Source organism: Myodes glareolus, chromosome 8, assembly GCF_982192425.1.
Source record: "Myodes glareolus chromosome 8, mMyoGla1.1, whole genome shotgun sequence".
NCBI lineage: Eukaryota > Metazoa > Chordata > Mammalia > Rodentia > Cricetidae > Myodes > Myodes glareolus.
This window is the reverse complement of record NC_142033.1, coordinates 14,897,338-14,911,089: the sequence shown is the minus strand read 5'-3', so window position 1 is coordinate 14,911,089 and position 13,752 is coordinate 14,897,338. Positions and strand designations below refer to the sequence as shown.

At 46.1% G+C, this 13,752-nt stretch overlaps 1 protein-coding gene and 1 long non-coding RNA gene across 16 annotated transcripts in view; one reads left to right on the top strand and one right to left on the bottom strand.

The window, feature by feature from the left end:
* Art3 (ADP-ribosyltransferase 3 (inactive)) overlaps window positions 1–13,549 on the top strand; it is a 94,472-nt gene extending 80,923 nt beyond the window's left edge. For 7 of the 15 annotated variants that reach the window (XM_048425694.3, XM_087908864.1, XM_048425675.3 and 4 more), the window contains 8 exons: window positions 2,557–2,589; window positions 3,789–3,821; window positions 4,973–5,002; window positions 6,231–6,266; window positions 8,715–8,747; window positions 10,450–10,503; window positions 11,478–11,510; window positions 13,155–13,549. In XM_048425694.3, coding sequence (XP_048281651.3) covers window positions 2,557–2,589; window positions 3,789–3,821; window positions 4,973–5,002; window positions 6,231–6,266; window positions 8,715–8,747; window positions 10,450–10,503; window positions 11,478–11,510; window positions 13,155–13,288 — 386 coding nt within the window. In that variant the 3' untranslated portion in view covers window positions 13,289–13,549. The remainder of the gene's footprint in view (window positions 1–2,556; window positions 2,590–3,788; window positions 3,822–4,972; window positions 5,003–6,230; window positions 6,267–8,714; window positions 8,748–10,449; window positions 10,504–11,477; window positions 11,511–13,154) is intronic. The other 8 variants (XM_085691639.2, XM_085691640.2, XM_085691642.2 and 5 more) reach the window with 8 other exon arrangements.
* Window positions 5,409–8,139, bottom strand: LOC148121100 (uncharacterized). The gene is made up of 2 exons (XR_015738535.1): window positions 7,842–8,139; window positions 5,409–5,668 (listed from the first exon to the last, which is right to left on the bottom strand). It is a non-coding gene; the product is annotated as an uncharacterized LOC148121100 (long non-coding RNA).
* Window positions 13,550–13,752: the final 203 nt, after the last annotated feature.

The following is a 13,752-nucleotide window of genomic DNA, read 5'->3' as shown; positions in this document are numbered from 1 at the left end:
AGAAGAGGGCTTGTAGATCCAGCCACAGGAGAGACCGTGTCACCCACACCTGGTGTGCTTTGTCAGTCTCGGAGCGAGCTTGTCAGGTGCAGTCATGCATGCCCACTCAGCTTACCAGTCGTGTCTGCTGCATGTGCTCAAAGAGACACACTGCATGTGGATCTCGTCAGGAATGCAGTTCTGAGAGTCTCAGTAGACATTGTATAGTGAGGGCATCAATGTTGCCAGATGAGTCTGTATGTCCGTTTCATGGTGTAGGCTCCTCCAGGATCACGTGACATTTGTAGTCCCGCCCAGCACACACAAAGGCAAAGAACATACATGGTTGCAGGATTATTTCTGCTCACCCTGAAGACTGTCTACTTTATCATCAAACTGTGCTATTTTTTTTTTTTAGATGTCAGGCTTTGTAGCGGGGCTCGCATTGAGCTGGCTGTTGGGTGAAGCAGTGGGGGTAAGGACGGTACAATGTCTGACATCTCAGGGATTCTCAGGCTGTAGTACCCCTTCATTCCTTATGTTTATTCATAGGGACCCCTTGGCTGAAAGGAGTACCTGGGAGTTTTATTGTTTAAGTAGTATCAGACAGATCAGATGTGCCTAACGTTGGAGCAATTATTTTTAAAGGTAGCACATTGGTCACAAAGATGTATTTTTGTCATGAGCATGACCATTAGGCATCTTTTAAAAATTGCTGTATGTCTTGTATGACATACAAGGGGGCATGAATGTCGCAGCGTTGCCAAGGCCAGAAGACAACTTCCAGAATGGCCTGTCTTCTTCCATCTTTACCTGGGTTCCAGAGATTGCTCTCAGGCCTCTGCATCAAGTACTTTACCCTGTGAGGAGTGTCTCAGGCCACCTAAGCTGTCTTAATAGTCTTGTTCATGATACGTTAGTGTCGCTTCTGTGTGGGGTGTGACCTAGTCAGCGGTGTTGAGACTGGTGACGATGAGAATCTCTCTCCCTTTCCATACCCTCAGCCTTTTCCTGTTTCCTCCCCCCACCCCCCCATAGGCCTAGAAAGTCTAGAATTTTACCATCTATGTTTTCCAAGTCTCAGCTAAACCCCAGGTGAGGCGTGGCCCAGCGGCAGCTCCTGCCCCAGTCCAGATGGGGCAGGCGTCTCCAGAACTGGTTTCAGCTTTGCCTCAGTTCTGTTCTAGACAAACCAGTGTGCTTTGCATTTTGGTGTTGCTGAGATTCTTTCCCCACAACTGTGATGAGGTGCTCCTATGGAAGCAGGTTAAGTGGGGGGGGGGGGCTCATTTAAGCTCTCGGCCCAAGGCTGCCCCCATCATGGGGGAAGTGAGAGCAGAAGGAGCTTGAAGCTGGTCGCCACTTTGTGCACTCAGTTAGAGAGCAGACGGGTGAAGGCTTACTACTGTTAGGTTTTCCCCATTTATGCAGTCCAGGACTCTAGCCAGGGCGTGGTGCCACCCACAGTGGGTGGGTCTTCCCTCAACTGATACAGTTATGATAGCCCACCACAGACAAGCGCAGAGGCCCACCTCCCAGGTTGTTCTGGGTTCACTGGAGTTGACATCACCAGTGGGGCCTCAGGCAGGTTCTAATAGACCCGTCATTCCCCCCGACAAGTGGAAACTAGACCAAGTTACCTGGATTTCTGGCTCAAACTCTAAACCTGATACGAGATTTAAGAGTAGATTGTAGAAAAGTACATTTGTCTCTCGGGGGCTTATCCTTGGGCAACTAGACTGCAACATTAAGTCAGTGAATCAGATACAGAGAGACCAAGACATTCAGACCTCCATGGGGCACCTGGGCAGCCCTCCGTGGCTTACATAGACACACGTGCTCACGAGGCACCTGGGCAGCCCTTCGTGGCTTACAGAGACACGTGCTCACAGGGCACCTGGGCAGCTTTCCATGCCCTACACTGAAATCTTCTATATTTTCGCTGACCTGCTGCTCTTAGGCAGACAGACAGAGTCCTGCCTCTCACCTAGGGGAAGCACTGGAACATTGGTGGTAATGCTGTGGCATCACTGTGTGAAATGCCACGCTCCTATCCTCCCGGGAGCATAGATGTTTTCACGTACACAGTGTGTTCGGGAGATTGACAACTATCTTTTGGTATGAACCTGAGAATCTTTGCTCATATATTAAAAGATCTTGAAAACATGTTTGAGCTGGCTCTTGTAAGGGTAAGAATCGTCATGTAGAAGACTAGGTACTGCTTGTTATCTGCAGAGAGAATTCAGTTAGACAAGTACATTTCTCTGACGTTAGTAACTCACCACAGATATAGACTAGAAAGTAAAATGGCAGTCCTGTAAGGGCCTCAACCAATGGTCACTGTGTGTAATTTGTTAGTAAAATTGAACACCCAGAAGGTATGCATTTTGTCAGAGTTCATACTATTGGTTCATGCCTGGTCTGTAAACACGAAAACCTATGTTTCTGAAATGTTGCCTCCCCACTAAAGTATGGCTCTGATAGACTAGGCATATACAGATTAGATTGCTGATAGCCACAGACCATTTGAAACTTACTAGGGTAGGTTATGTCTAAAATTTTATCTTTGTGTTTCAGGTCTAAAAAATGAAAATTGTGTGAAAACCTCAGGTAAGACATGTTTAAATGATCATCTGTCATGGGAATTTTGTTAATTTTTTTTCCCTCACAAGTATGGGTGAAATGCCACTATTGCCACCCCCACCCCACGCCATACCATTATACTGTGATATGGTCAGCCATCCTCCCTTAAGGCTAGAATGTGCTCTTGTTAGTGGCTCTAAGTCCATTCGCTGTCCCCCAGAAACCAACGTTCAGGAATTGGGAGTTAGGAGGAAGAAAACCATGTTTATACACAAAGGTCAGCACCCTGAGAAATGGGGCAAACGGTTATTTTGGGGTCCATCTCAAGTATAGGAAGGGACTTTACAGGAAGGTGAGGCCATTTAAAGGTAGTTTTCTTGAGAATTGACAGTGCTGGCCACAGGACAACGTTACACAGGCACTTCGCCAAGTGAGCCAGGCTGCGGCGGGCGGGGTGGTTAAAGACACTGGCATTGCTGCTTTCCCGGGGAGAGCCGTCCCTGCCCGTCCTGATCTTCGCCTGTGGCTGTTCTCTCAAACACTTCTTGTCCAGGGCAGGCTGGGTCCAAGCCACTCTCACGTCGCCCGCCTTACAGGAACTTCCGGACTGGGACTGGTGAAGGCCCTCGCGGCTTCAGCCATTTCCCACATGGCTCACGTGCAAAGAGCCAGACTTTAATGCCTGTGTTTTGGCATCTCAGGAAATAACATTTGGGAGAGGAATGGAGAGAGTGTGGCGTAAAAGAGAAAGAAGGCCTGATGGGACCCGATGGGTGGCTTCAGCTTACTGGGGTGGGGGGTGGGGAAATGGGACGATGTAATAAAAAGTAACAACCAGTGTGGAGGTGGCGGGAGGGTCGAGGAGGAACACCCGGGAAACTGAGCCTATGGGGGCTCAGCATTATCGGGGGGGCCCACAATGCTGTCAAAGTGAAGAATGCCTTCAACTAACACAAGCTATCAGGGAACCGTTTGGAAGATTTCCTTACTCAAATGCCTGAAAACAAGAGTCTATTTCTAGCTGTCTTCCTGGTTAGCTTTTCTATGCATTATTCTCTGGGTTAAAGAAAAATAAATCCATTATCTCCATGTCTTTGAATTGAAATTTCATGTTTTTGTAACCATGCTTTGTAGGACAGCTGAGTCCTTACTGTTAGTATTTAAAGCAGACTGACCTTGGATGGCATCTGGGCACAGTAACATGGATGAAAATGTTTGTATTTCAGAATATATTGAACCGGTGTACATCTACAACCCCGGTGAGTATGGGCTTTTACGAACAGTCCAGCAAGCTCTTTCCTGTGGGCAAACGCACTTCCTACCCGAGTGAAGGTGGTAACTTGGCAGATCCAGAAGGAGGAGGGAAACAGTGTGTTCTGGAAAATGCCCTCCTCCCCTGTGGTTACTCTGTGACCCTCCCAGCAGCAAATGTTCTGGGGAGTAAAGGCGGGGCCACCCGCAGAGCTCACCCAAGGCCAGTCTGTGGGGCCTGTGTAGCTCCTATTCCACGGCTGAAATTAGCATAGGCGACACCCACATTCAAGTGTAAATTAATTCTCAGCGTCTGTGCCACTCCCCAGTAGCCGGATGTCTGATGTGTGCACAGAGCACACTCAGCCTAGTTGAGAACACAGGAACTTAACACTTATTTGAGTTAATTAGGGTTACCATATAGGAAACCAGAACTTCAAGCCATCTTGAAAGTGTGCTCTGAGATTTTACAATGTGGCAGCTTGATTGATGTACAGCCTTAAGCATTGTTGGTGAGGAATTAGGCGGCGTGTACAGCCTCATCCTTGGGTGCTGTGGGAAGGGCCTGCTGAACAAAAGGCCAGCAGAAGACACGGGGTGTGTGGTGTGAAGCCCACCCTGGGAGGCGCCCTCCACAGTGCTGCTCTGTCTACTCTTCATTTTGATCTAAACCAACAGGGGATTTGATTTTTCTGTTTTCACATGTGGAGACTCAGAGAACTCATTGTCTGTATTCAGGTTCTTGGTTTTGCATTGGGATTATTTCTCTTATTGAAGAGAAAAAAACCTTGCCACTTTAAATGTGCCATTTTGTCTCTGTTGGGGCAATGCCTCCTGTCCCCACAGAGCAAAGCCCCTGGCTCACACCCTGAGGACTTGCCTACAACCCGCCTACTGGTCCTTTGTGTTCATAAATTCTGACCATTGCACAGGACCTCAGTCAGCTACTCAAACTAGACATTGTTTTCCTGCCTCCTTGACCCCCCCCCCCCGACTAGTTCTGTGCTTTACCTCAGTGGAGGCGGTGGAGAAGTGTCCAACATTGCCCACATACATAGAGACTCTAGGTGGCACTTGCATTCAGTGACATGCCTCTGGTCCCTGAGAGTTCTTTTCATCTCTTGGTAAAACTGATACATTTTGCTTGTTTGTGATGTAGATCTGGAAGGGCAGAAGCTTGAAGACTCTGGTAAGACACTCTCAAACTCTGGGACGTCACATTTGCAAGCTGTGAGAGGGTGGGGAGAAGCCAGAGCTCCTCTTAGCTTCCTAGTTTGATCTATCAGATTGAATTCTTTATAAAAACCACACAGGGGCTGGAGAGATGGCTCAGCGGTTAAGAGCACTGCCTGCTCTTCCAAAGATCCTGAGTTCAATTCCCAGCAACCACATGGTGGTTAATGAGATCTGGAGCCCTCTTCTGGCCTGCAGGCATGCATGAAGACAGACCACTGTATACTTAATAAATACATCTTTAAAAAAAGCCCAAAACCACATAGCACTCACGCCTGTAGTCGTCCAAGAAAACAGAGGAGGGTCTGCAAACTTGCGTGATCCAGAGCTGTTGACAAAACAAATAGCATTTAATTTTCCTAAATTAAAATGCGCATTCTTTGTATGCGGATCCAGGTAACACATGTACTCATGTCCACTTGATGAGGATGCTCCAAAGTAAAACTTACTCCAAAGTTTTTAATTAGAAAAGAAAGAAAAAAAGAAGTGTGGGCTGGAGAGATGGCCTGCTGCTGTTGTAGAGAAGGCAGGTTCAGGTCTCAGCATTCACAGCAGGTGGTTCACAGTTACTGTCTGTAATTCCAGTTCAGTGGCTCTGGTGCCTTCTGGCCTCCACAGATACCTGTGAGCAAGTGGAACACATACACACACTCAGGCACACACATGTACACATGGAAATAAATGTTTTTCTGTGTGAGTGTGCATGAGCCCACATGTATGTGAAAGCCTGATGCATGTGAACATGTCTGTGGAGGCCAGAGATTGATACTAGGTCTCTTCCTGTATACTGAGACAGAATCTCTTCCTGTGAACATGAAATCCTCTGTATACTGAGGCGGGATCTCTCCCTGTGAACATGAAATCCTGTGTATACTGAGGCGGGATCTCTCCCTGTGAATGTGAACTGAAGCTCTCACTAGTCGTGTTTTGGGGATCTCATCTCTACCTCCCCCCCTACAGGGATTATAGGCTGGCCATGACACCCGCCTGGCTCTTATGTGGGTTCTGGGGATCCATGCTGTGCTACCCAGGCTTGCATGGCAAGCACCTTATCCACCAAGCCATCTCCCCAGCTTTAAAGTTCCTCTTTCTAAAGATGTTATTGTCTTCGAAGGCTAGGGTAGAAAGTTCTCAAGTTACTAGAGAGATCATTGAACACTTTTCTATTTTCTTTTTTCCCATGGTGCCTCGAATCAAACCCCGGGCCCCCTGCAAGCTAGGTAAGCACACTATTGTTGAGATACACCCCAGCCCCTGGGACAGATTTCCTAACGGTTGATCCAAGAGAATGTGTCACTAACCTTAAAAGTGACTCTACCTTTAACCAAGTTATAACTCGGAAACTAGGACAACACAGAAACTGTGGCCTCACAGACTCGGGCATTTTCAGGGCAGTAGTGCCAGCAGGTGTTTAGCCTGTGTGGAACAGGTACCGAAGGTGGGCTCCCTGCCCGCTAGGCAAGTGCCTCACCACTGAGCTATCTTGGCCCTCTATGTACTTTAGTTTTGAACTTGAAGACAGAGTCTGAGCTGAGCATGGTGGTGCTCACCTTTAACCCAGCAGAGACAGGCAGGTGTCTAGTATAAGTTTGAAGCGAGCCTGCTCTATATATTGAGTTTCAGGTGGTAAGAGATCCTGTCTTCAAACCAACAACACAAACAAAACAAAAAACCAAAACCAAAAAAAACAAACCTCAGACAGGGTCTGATTAGATTAGCTGCTCTTGAACTCATTTTGTAGTTCAAGCCTTTAACCTTGCTCTGCCTTCTGAGTAGCTGGGATTTGCAGCCTGTACCCCAGCCCCAGGCAATCCTATATTTCTTTAAAAGAGATGGCTCCACGGAGTCAGAAAGATACCCAGTTGTGGACAAGGCATGACTCAGAGGCTCTGCCCAGCAGCTGACCAAGCTCAGGTAAGCTCTGGCTAGGTCCAAGGCATTATGTGGCACCACAGAGCACATTGTGATATTCCTATATACACCACTCATGTGGGTTGCATACTATTAAATATTATTATTAAACACTAAACCTAGAAATTAGGCTTTAAAAAGCACTTATAATCATGTAAGAGCTGATGCTCTAGCTCACTAAGTGGAGTGCTGGCCTAGCATGTATGCAGACCTCCAGACACACACATACACACAGATGGTAATGTGAAAATCTATCCTTTTATATTGTATATGTGTGTATATATATGTATGTATGTGTTATACACATTATATATGTTTTATGTTTTCTGGTCATATACGTAATAAATGGTAATTGGAGAAATGAAAAAGATGGAAAATTGAGGATTAAAAATTAAAAAGTTCAGATCTCAGATATTAATTTGTAACTTTTTTGGTATATTTACTTTGAATCTTTTTGCGTATGTGTGTGTGTGTGTGTGTGTGTATATCTTCTTGTTTGTTTTTTGGGGTTTGTTTGGCGTTGGTTTTGGTTTTTGAGACAAGGTTTCTCTGTGTAGCCCTTGCTTTCTTGGGGCTATCTCTGTAGACCTGGCTGGCCTCAAACTCAAGAGATCTGCCTGCCTCTGCCTCCCCATCACTTGGCTATATATCTTTTTCAAAAAAAATTTATCATACTGGTGATCAAATCCCTCCACATTATGGGGCACCCACATGTTGTAGCACACTTGTGGAGGTCAGAGGACAATTCGTAGAACTTGGTTCCCCTTTTACTATGTGGGTTCCAGAGACTCAGGCCAGCAGGCTGGGTGGTAAGCATCTCCACCTGCTGGGCTGTCTTGCTGGCCCTGGATTGATTTACCTTTAATGAAGAACTGTCTGCTTACCTGAAGCGCTATCCTGAGTGACGAGACATAGCTCTCACCATAAATTAAGGTTCAGTGGCTTAGTGAGTCTCCCCTTCTCTTGTCATTTTGTCCCCTGTTGTTTCTCAAAGCTTTCTGAGGTTTTCACTAAAAAGAGCCCAACGTAAGCCTACATTAATGTGGAAAATGGATACTTTGTCTCATTTTGTAACTGGATCTCATGTAACCCAGACTAGCCTCCAACTAGTAGTAGTAGGGAATGATCCTGAACTCCTGATCTTCCTGTCTCTACCTCTCAAAACTGGGATTCCAGGCATTGGTTCCCATAGTGACTCTACCCGCCCCCCTCCCCACACACACAAGAAAGTTCTTATTCTTAGCCTTAGAAATAACGAGCCAAGGGCTAACCTGGTAAATGAATTCTCTTTCTTACTCTGTCAGACTAGCTATCAGGTTATAAATTAAACCACTGCAGATGGGACAGATATCACTTTTGAGTGGATTTTTTTATGCTCTGTTCAGTGAACCAATATTTCAGATGCAATATCTTCCCATTAATCCTTACTTCTTATAAAATGCAAGCTATATCTTTTGCATACTCAAAGACTCCAAAGTCAGACCTAATACCAACAGAGAGAGTGGGGCTAAATCAAGCAGACTTCAGCCCAGAACTGTTTCATTTAAAAATGGATGGATCACGTTAGGAAGCTAAACTTGGAGCAATGAGAACTAAATCATAGGTGCTCCTGAAATCTGGCTTAATGGACTTGAATTTATATTGTTGCTGTGACACTTATGACTTCCATATTTGAAGTTTGGAGGTGGGAGACAAAGGGGGAATGTTAGCAGTGCCATTAACTGATAAACACCAACAGCATTTATTTCTGCCTTTAGGTAGGAAAAGCTTTGACTCCACTGGACTACCAGGTAAGTCGTTTTCTCTTTACTCAGAGCTGGTCTGAGCATCACAGACGATGCCAGCATGGGATGATACTCAAAGGTTTTGCTTTAGCGGCATGCCAGTCATCTCTACAGCTTTCTCTGGAGTAGACTGTGCCCACCCTGCCTTCCCAGGACGCCTGGGCACTGGCTCTGGGCAGGACAGCTAGCTCTTCAGAACATGGCTCTGGGCCAGCTTGCTGGGACCTGGTTGCAGAGGGCCCAGGCCTTCCTGAAGCTCTGTAGACACTCTGCTGCTTGGACCGGCTGAGTATCCAGGCTCACAGGCTTCCTCTGGGCCCTGCAAGTAACAAAACACAGTACTCTGCCAGGGCAGGCTCAGCTCAGTGAGGGGCTATTCACAAGCTCCTCAAGTTTGGTGTGGATGTACAAAAGCCTGAAGCTATAGTGTAGTGGGACCTGGGGCTGGTGTCCAGTGCTCACGACCCAGGAGTCGGAAACGATCCAGGAGCAACCAGAGGCTGCTTAAATTCTCTTTATTTAGGGAAGAAAATTGCAGAACCTTTCCTCCTTCCTGGCAAGCCCTCGTAGACACATTAGAGGGCAGAACATGCCAGCACAGGATAGAGACATTGCCATCGTTACACGTGCCAGGTCCAGTGACTGGCACAGTCACACGTGACTGAAGGAGTGGGTCCTTCATTGTTTCTTCCTCAAGGCTTGCATTGCCTCGGTGACTTCCACCATATTTACCATAACAGATGCCACCTGCCTTTCACAGCAGCCACGAAACATGTTCTTTTAAAAGTAGGAGGGCTAGCCAGGGGCGAGTGTGATGAGAAATGGAGCCAGGGCTCCAGTAAGATTGCTTAGAAGTCCTTTGGCACTTCACGGTGATGGGGGAGAGGAAAACTCAAGAGGCGCATCTTAATCACCTTGCACAACAGTCACAATGCCTCTGTGGCTCGGAACTGTCACCTTTCAAATGTGACCACCTTGCCATAGCAACTTCACAGGAGCAGTGATTGGTAAGGAGTATGAAACCACAACCAATGCTTAACAGCCCTTCCTCTGGGTTCATATAGCCATTTAAAAGATTTTTTTCCCAGTAGATTCTGTTAATTATGGGTATGGTCATCTGTTTAAATGTTTAATTAGTCACTTAATTACTTAGTGGGATTGAACCTAGGGCTTATGCATGCTAGATGAGTACTCTACCACTGAGCTACATCCCTAGCAGATTTAGCATGTTGCTAAATCACATCCATGGTTCTGATCATTGTTGGCCACTGCTGTCTTAGACAGTAGGCCACATAGAAATAGCATAGTCACAGTTAACTTACAAAACAGACCCAGAAAGCAGGTCTAGGAAGTCTTTTGTACTGATCCAGATGGGCAGTGTTCCCCTTACATCATTTCCGTTCTTTGGGCCTAAGTTTGCACAGTGCTCTCAGGGGAATCTGTGGCCATCTGAAAAGCAGCTTCTGGCTGAGGGTGGAGAACTAATGGGAGCTATCTAGACAGACCCAGCATCAAGTTCCCCTCTACCTCTGGTAACTTTGTGTAAATAACTTCATTTATCCAAGCACCCTCCATTGTAAGGTATGGATGATGATTCCACCTCTCAGAGCTGAGGATCTGATGTCACAAACTATCTGACAGTAGTCAAATAGTAAATAGAAGCTGCCATTTTTCATTAACTAAAAATCTTTTTTTTTTTTTAATTTAGGAATTAAAGTGCTAGAACCAGATGAAAATCCTTTCTGGATGGATAACAAGCCTGGTAATTCTTCATGGTGGGGAGGCCCATGGGATTCTAAGTTCTTTACCATCATCATTCAGATAGCTCAGGGTCTGGGGGAAGGCATCTGGGCTGTAGTTCCTGACACATCATCCTGATGTTAGAAGGGGGAGGGGCTGAGAACTCGCTTCTGTGTGAGCAGGTTGCCAAAGCCTAGAAAAGGCGAGGTGGCCTGATGCTGGACAGCGGTGTCCAGCTGTACTTTTATTCCAAAGCAGCTCAGGAGCTGTAGGGTGTAGATGCAAGAATTCACTAAGCAGCGTGGGAATGAGAACTTTACGGACACCTTGCACGACCAGCCCTTCTGTGGCATGCCTTCTCTTCAACTGGTTTTGTGTCCCTCCTGGAAAGCTGTGTGTAGTGCAGGCCCTCTAAGGCCAGGCTCATCTAATGCAGCAAGGTAGGTCAGAGACAGCCAGACTGACACCCTGGACTTCTAAATTATGGAAGTGTGGGTACCAGTACTCCAAGGCTAGCCGCACACCTGGTGGCGGGACAGCACAATCGGGAGCAGATGTCAAAGTTAGACATTGATCTCACGGATGCATTAGCTGATTCCATGAACATCGAACCTCAGATGGTGCAGACAACTGGTGCATCCTTGACGTGCTGGCTCTGCCCGGTAGGATAATAGTGTGGAGATGTGCTCCCGTGATGCACTGGCACTTAGTGAGTGGGAGACGGGCTGGCTTGTACTGGGAATCTGAGTTCAATATGTAGAAAGAAGGTTGGTAAACAGACTTCACATTTATTCTGATGAAAACACACACTCACAGGGTAAATTTCTCAGAGAGCAGATGTGTCAAAGCCCTCTCTAACCTCACATATGCCTCTGGACCAGTTTCCCTTGGCCCCAGGCCCACTCCCAAGGGAGAAACAGCTTGTCCAACTTAATGAGATCTTTCATGTCTGGAGAAGTGTATAATGCAGTAACTCAGAATCTCTTTATGTTCTAGAAGACAAACATCAAGGAAATGCTGGCAATCCTAGTAAGAAACACCTCCTTTTCTTTGGACGATAAATGCTCAAATATAAAAACGTGAAGTTAATTTTTTTTTCTCATTAAAAGCTGACAAAGTTGCAGGCATGTATATGCATGCCTAAGATGCCCCCACCCATCTGTCTCCTTTACATAGGCACTGTCTAGAGACTCTGGTTAGAACACTGTTTTCTCAAGCCGTCCTTTTTCAAATCAACAAGTATTTCATGAAGCCTTCACAGCACCCTGAAATAAGATCTGCAGTAAGATGTACCTTACCTATACAAGAATTGGATGCTCTGACTGTATTTTATAGTTATATGCCGTTATATTTGCAGTAAGATGTACTTTACCTATACAAGAATTGGCATGTTTTATAGTTATATGCCTCAATGCATAAATACTAAATTCATAAACATATCCTTTATGAAAATTTAAGTTGGAGCATACTGGAAGCTGTTCCATAAAAGATGAAAGTGAAGCAGCAGACAGGAGATAAACTGTTTAGTGTTAATTAAAACTATCAGAACAGCAGGTGGTGGCGGCGGCACATTCCTTTAATCCCAGCACTCGGGAGGCAGAGGTAGGAGGAGCTCTGTGAGTTTCAGGCCAGCCTGGTCTACAGAGTGAGTTCCTGGACAGCCAAGTCCACACAGAGAAATCCTGTCTCAGGAAGAACCAATTAGAAACTACTTGGTTTATACGGCAGGCCGCTGAGGTGTGTGAGTGCTGGATTTACATGTCAGGTGGCACATGTGAAGACTGCAGAGGGTGGCTCCATGCTTCGCTGTTGAAGGCTATCCTCGGCATTTCAGCGCCAGCTCCTAACAGTGGCAGAGCTAGCACCTGACTTCAGCCATTAGCACGGCAGTCTACCCTGGACAGCGTCTAGACTGCCTCTCTGATGCAGTACTGCCCACTTGAGAGCCACTCACCTGCAGAGCAGCCTGACACATGGGTGTATTGCCAATCCACCTCTAGCCACATGACTGGCATGTCTGCAACTCTGGCGAGCAAACTCATATGAAGCCCTAACAAGCTACTGTTTCTCTTGGCTTCGTGTACTATGAAACCTGACTGGTCTCATACACATCCCAGTTGGAGAAGCTCTGGGAACTCTCCCTTCGCTATGCAGTCTGCTTAAACCAAAATATAAGTTCGTTTCCCAGGTTTAAAGTGAAGTAACAAGCTAGTTTTCTCCAAAGCATGTAGTGGAGGAAGCTTTTTTGCCAGTTTGTGGCTGTGTTTTAAAAATGCAGTTGTATCCAGCTGTAACTGGTATCTGTATGAATGTACACATATTGTGTTATTTGAAACCAGACACTTGAGGTCAACTTTACAACCTATGATCTAAAGCACATGGGAAGAGAACATTGCTAAGAAATTCTGGTGCACTTGAGCAAGAAATAATTGTCTTGGTTGCCTATATAGATTTAAAAACCCTGTGAAGTCTGAGAAAAAACCAAAACCAAGACCAGTATGCCCTGATGATACCTCTAGAGATTCAGCCTGATTCAAAGCTGCATGCATGGGCAACAAGTACCTGACAGTGGCCTCTGACCGGGCCTGCGCTGCTCACACGGCTGTGCTGTCTGTATAGGTGGCGGGTACTCCGTCCACAGCACCACTCACCTGTCCATGTTCTCTTTAACAGCTCCGGGTCCCGCCCCCGCTCCAGGCCCCCGGAGCCACCCTTCGGCATCTTCTGGCAGAATGCTCCTCCCGTCAGTCACAGCATCCACTGCGCTCATTGTCACCTCTGCCGTACGCATCTTCACTGCTCTCTAGCTCGAAACGACACCTTAATGTTTATTTGGAAGACGCTATGGAGATCCCACAAGAGGCCAAGAGAAAAGGTGTCTTTCTCACTCGGGCAGACACACTGTGTAAAATAAGAACTGTATATTTGTTCCCTGGCTCACAGTTCAAAAAGCTGGTCCAGTTAGTGTCATAGAATTAACTCCTCATTTCTGTTTAAGTTTAGGATTGCAAAAATCCCAAAGCTGTATACTTTTGATTGGATTCAATAAAAGTTTTAAGTTTATTAAATGTTTTCCTGTAGAATCTTTGGATATTAAAAGACCATTACTAATGTGACTAACATGAATTTAATACCAGAATCAAAATGTGAATGATTTCTCTCTGAAGAACCAAACTATAAATAAATAGGTAGACAGAGATGGCAGGCTCTTGTTCCCAGGAGACAAAGCAGTAGAGAATTGTAGGCCGGAAGAGGCCACTGGGGACTGTAA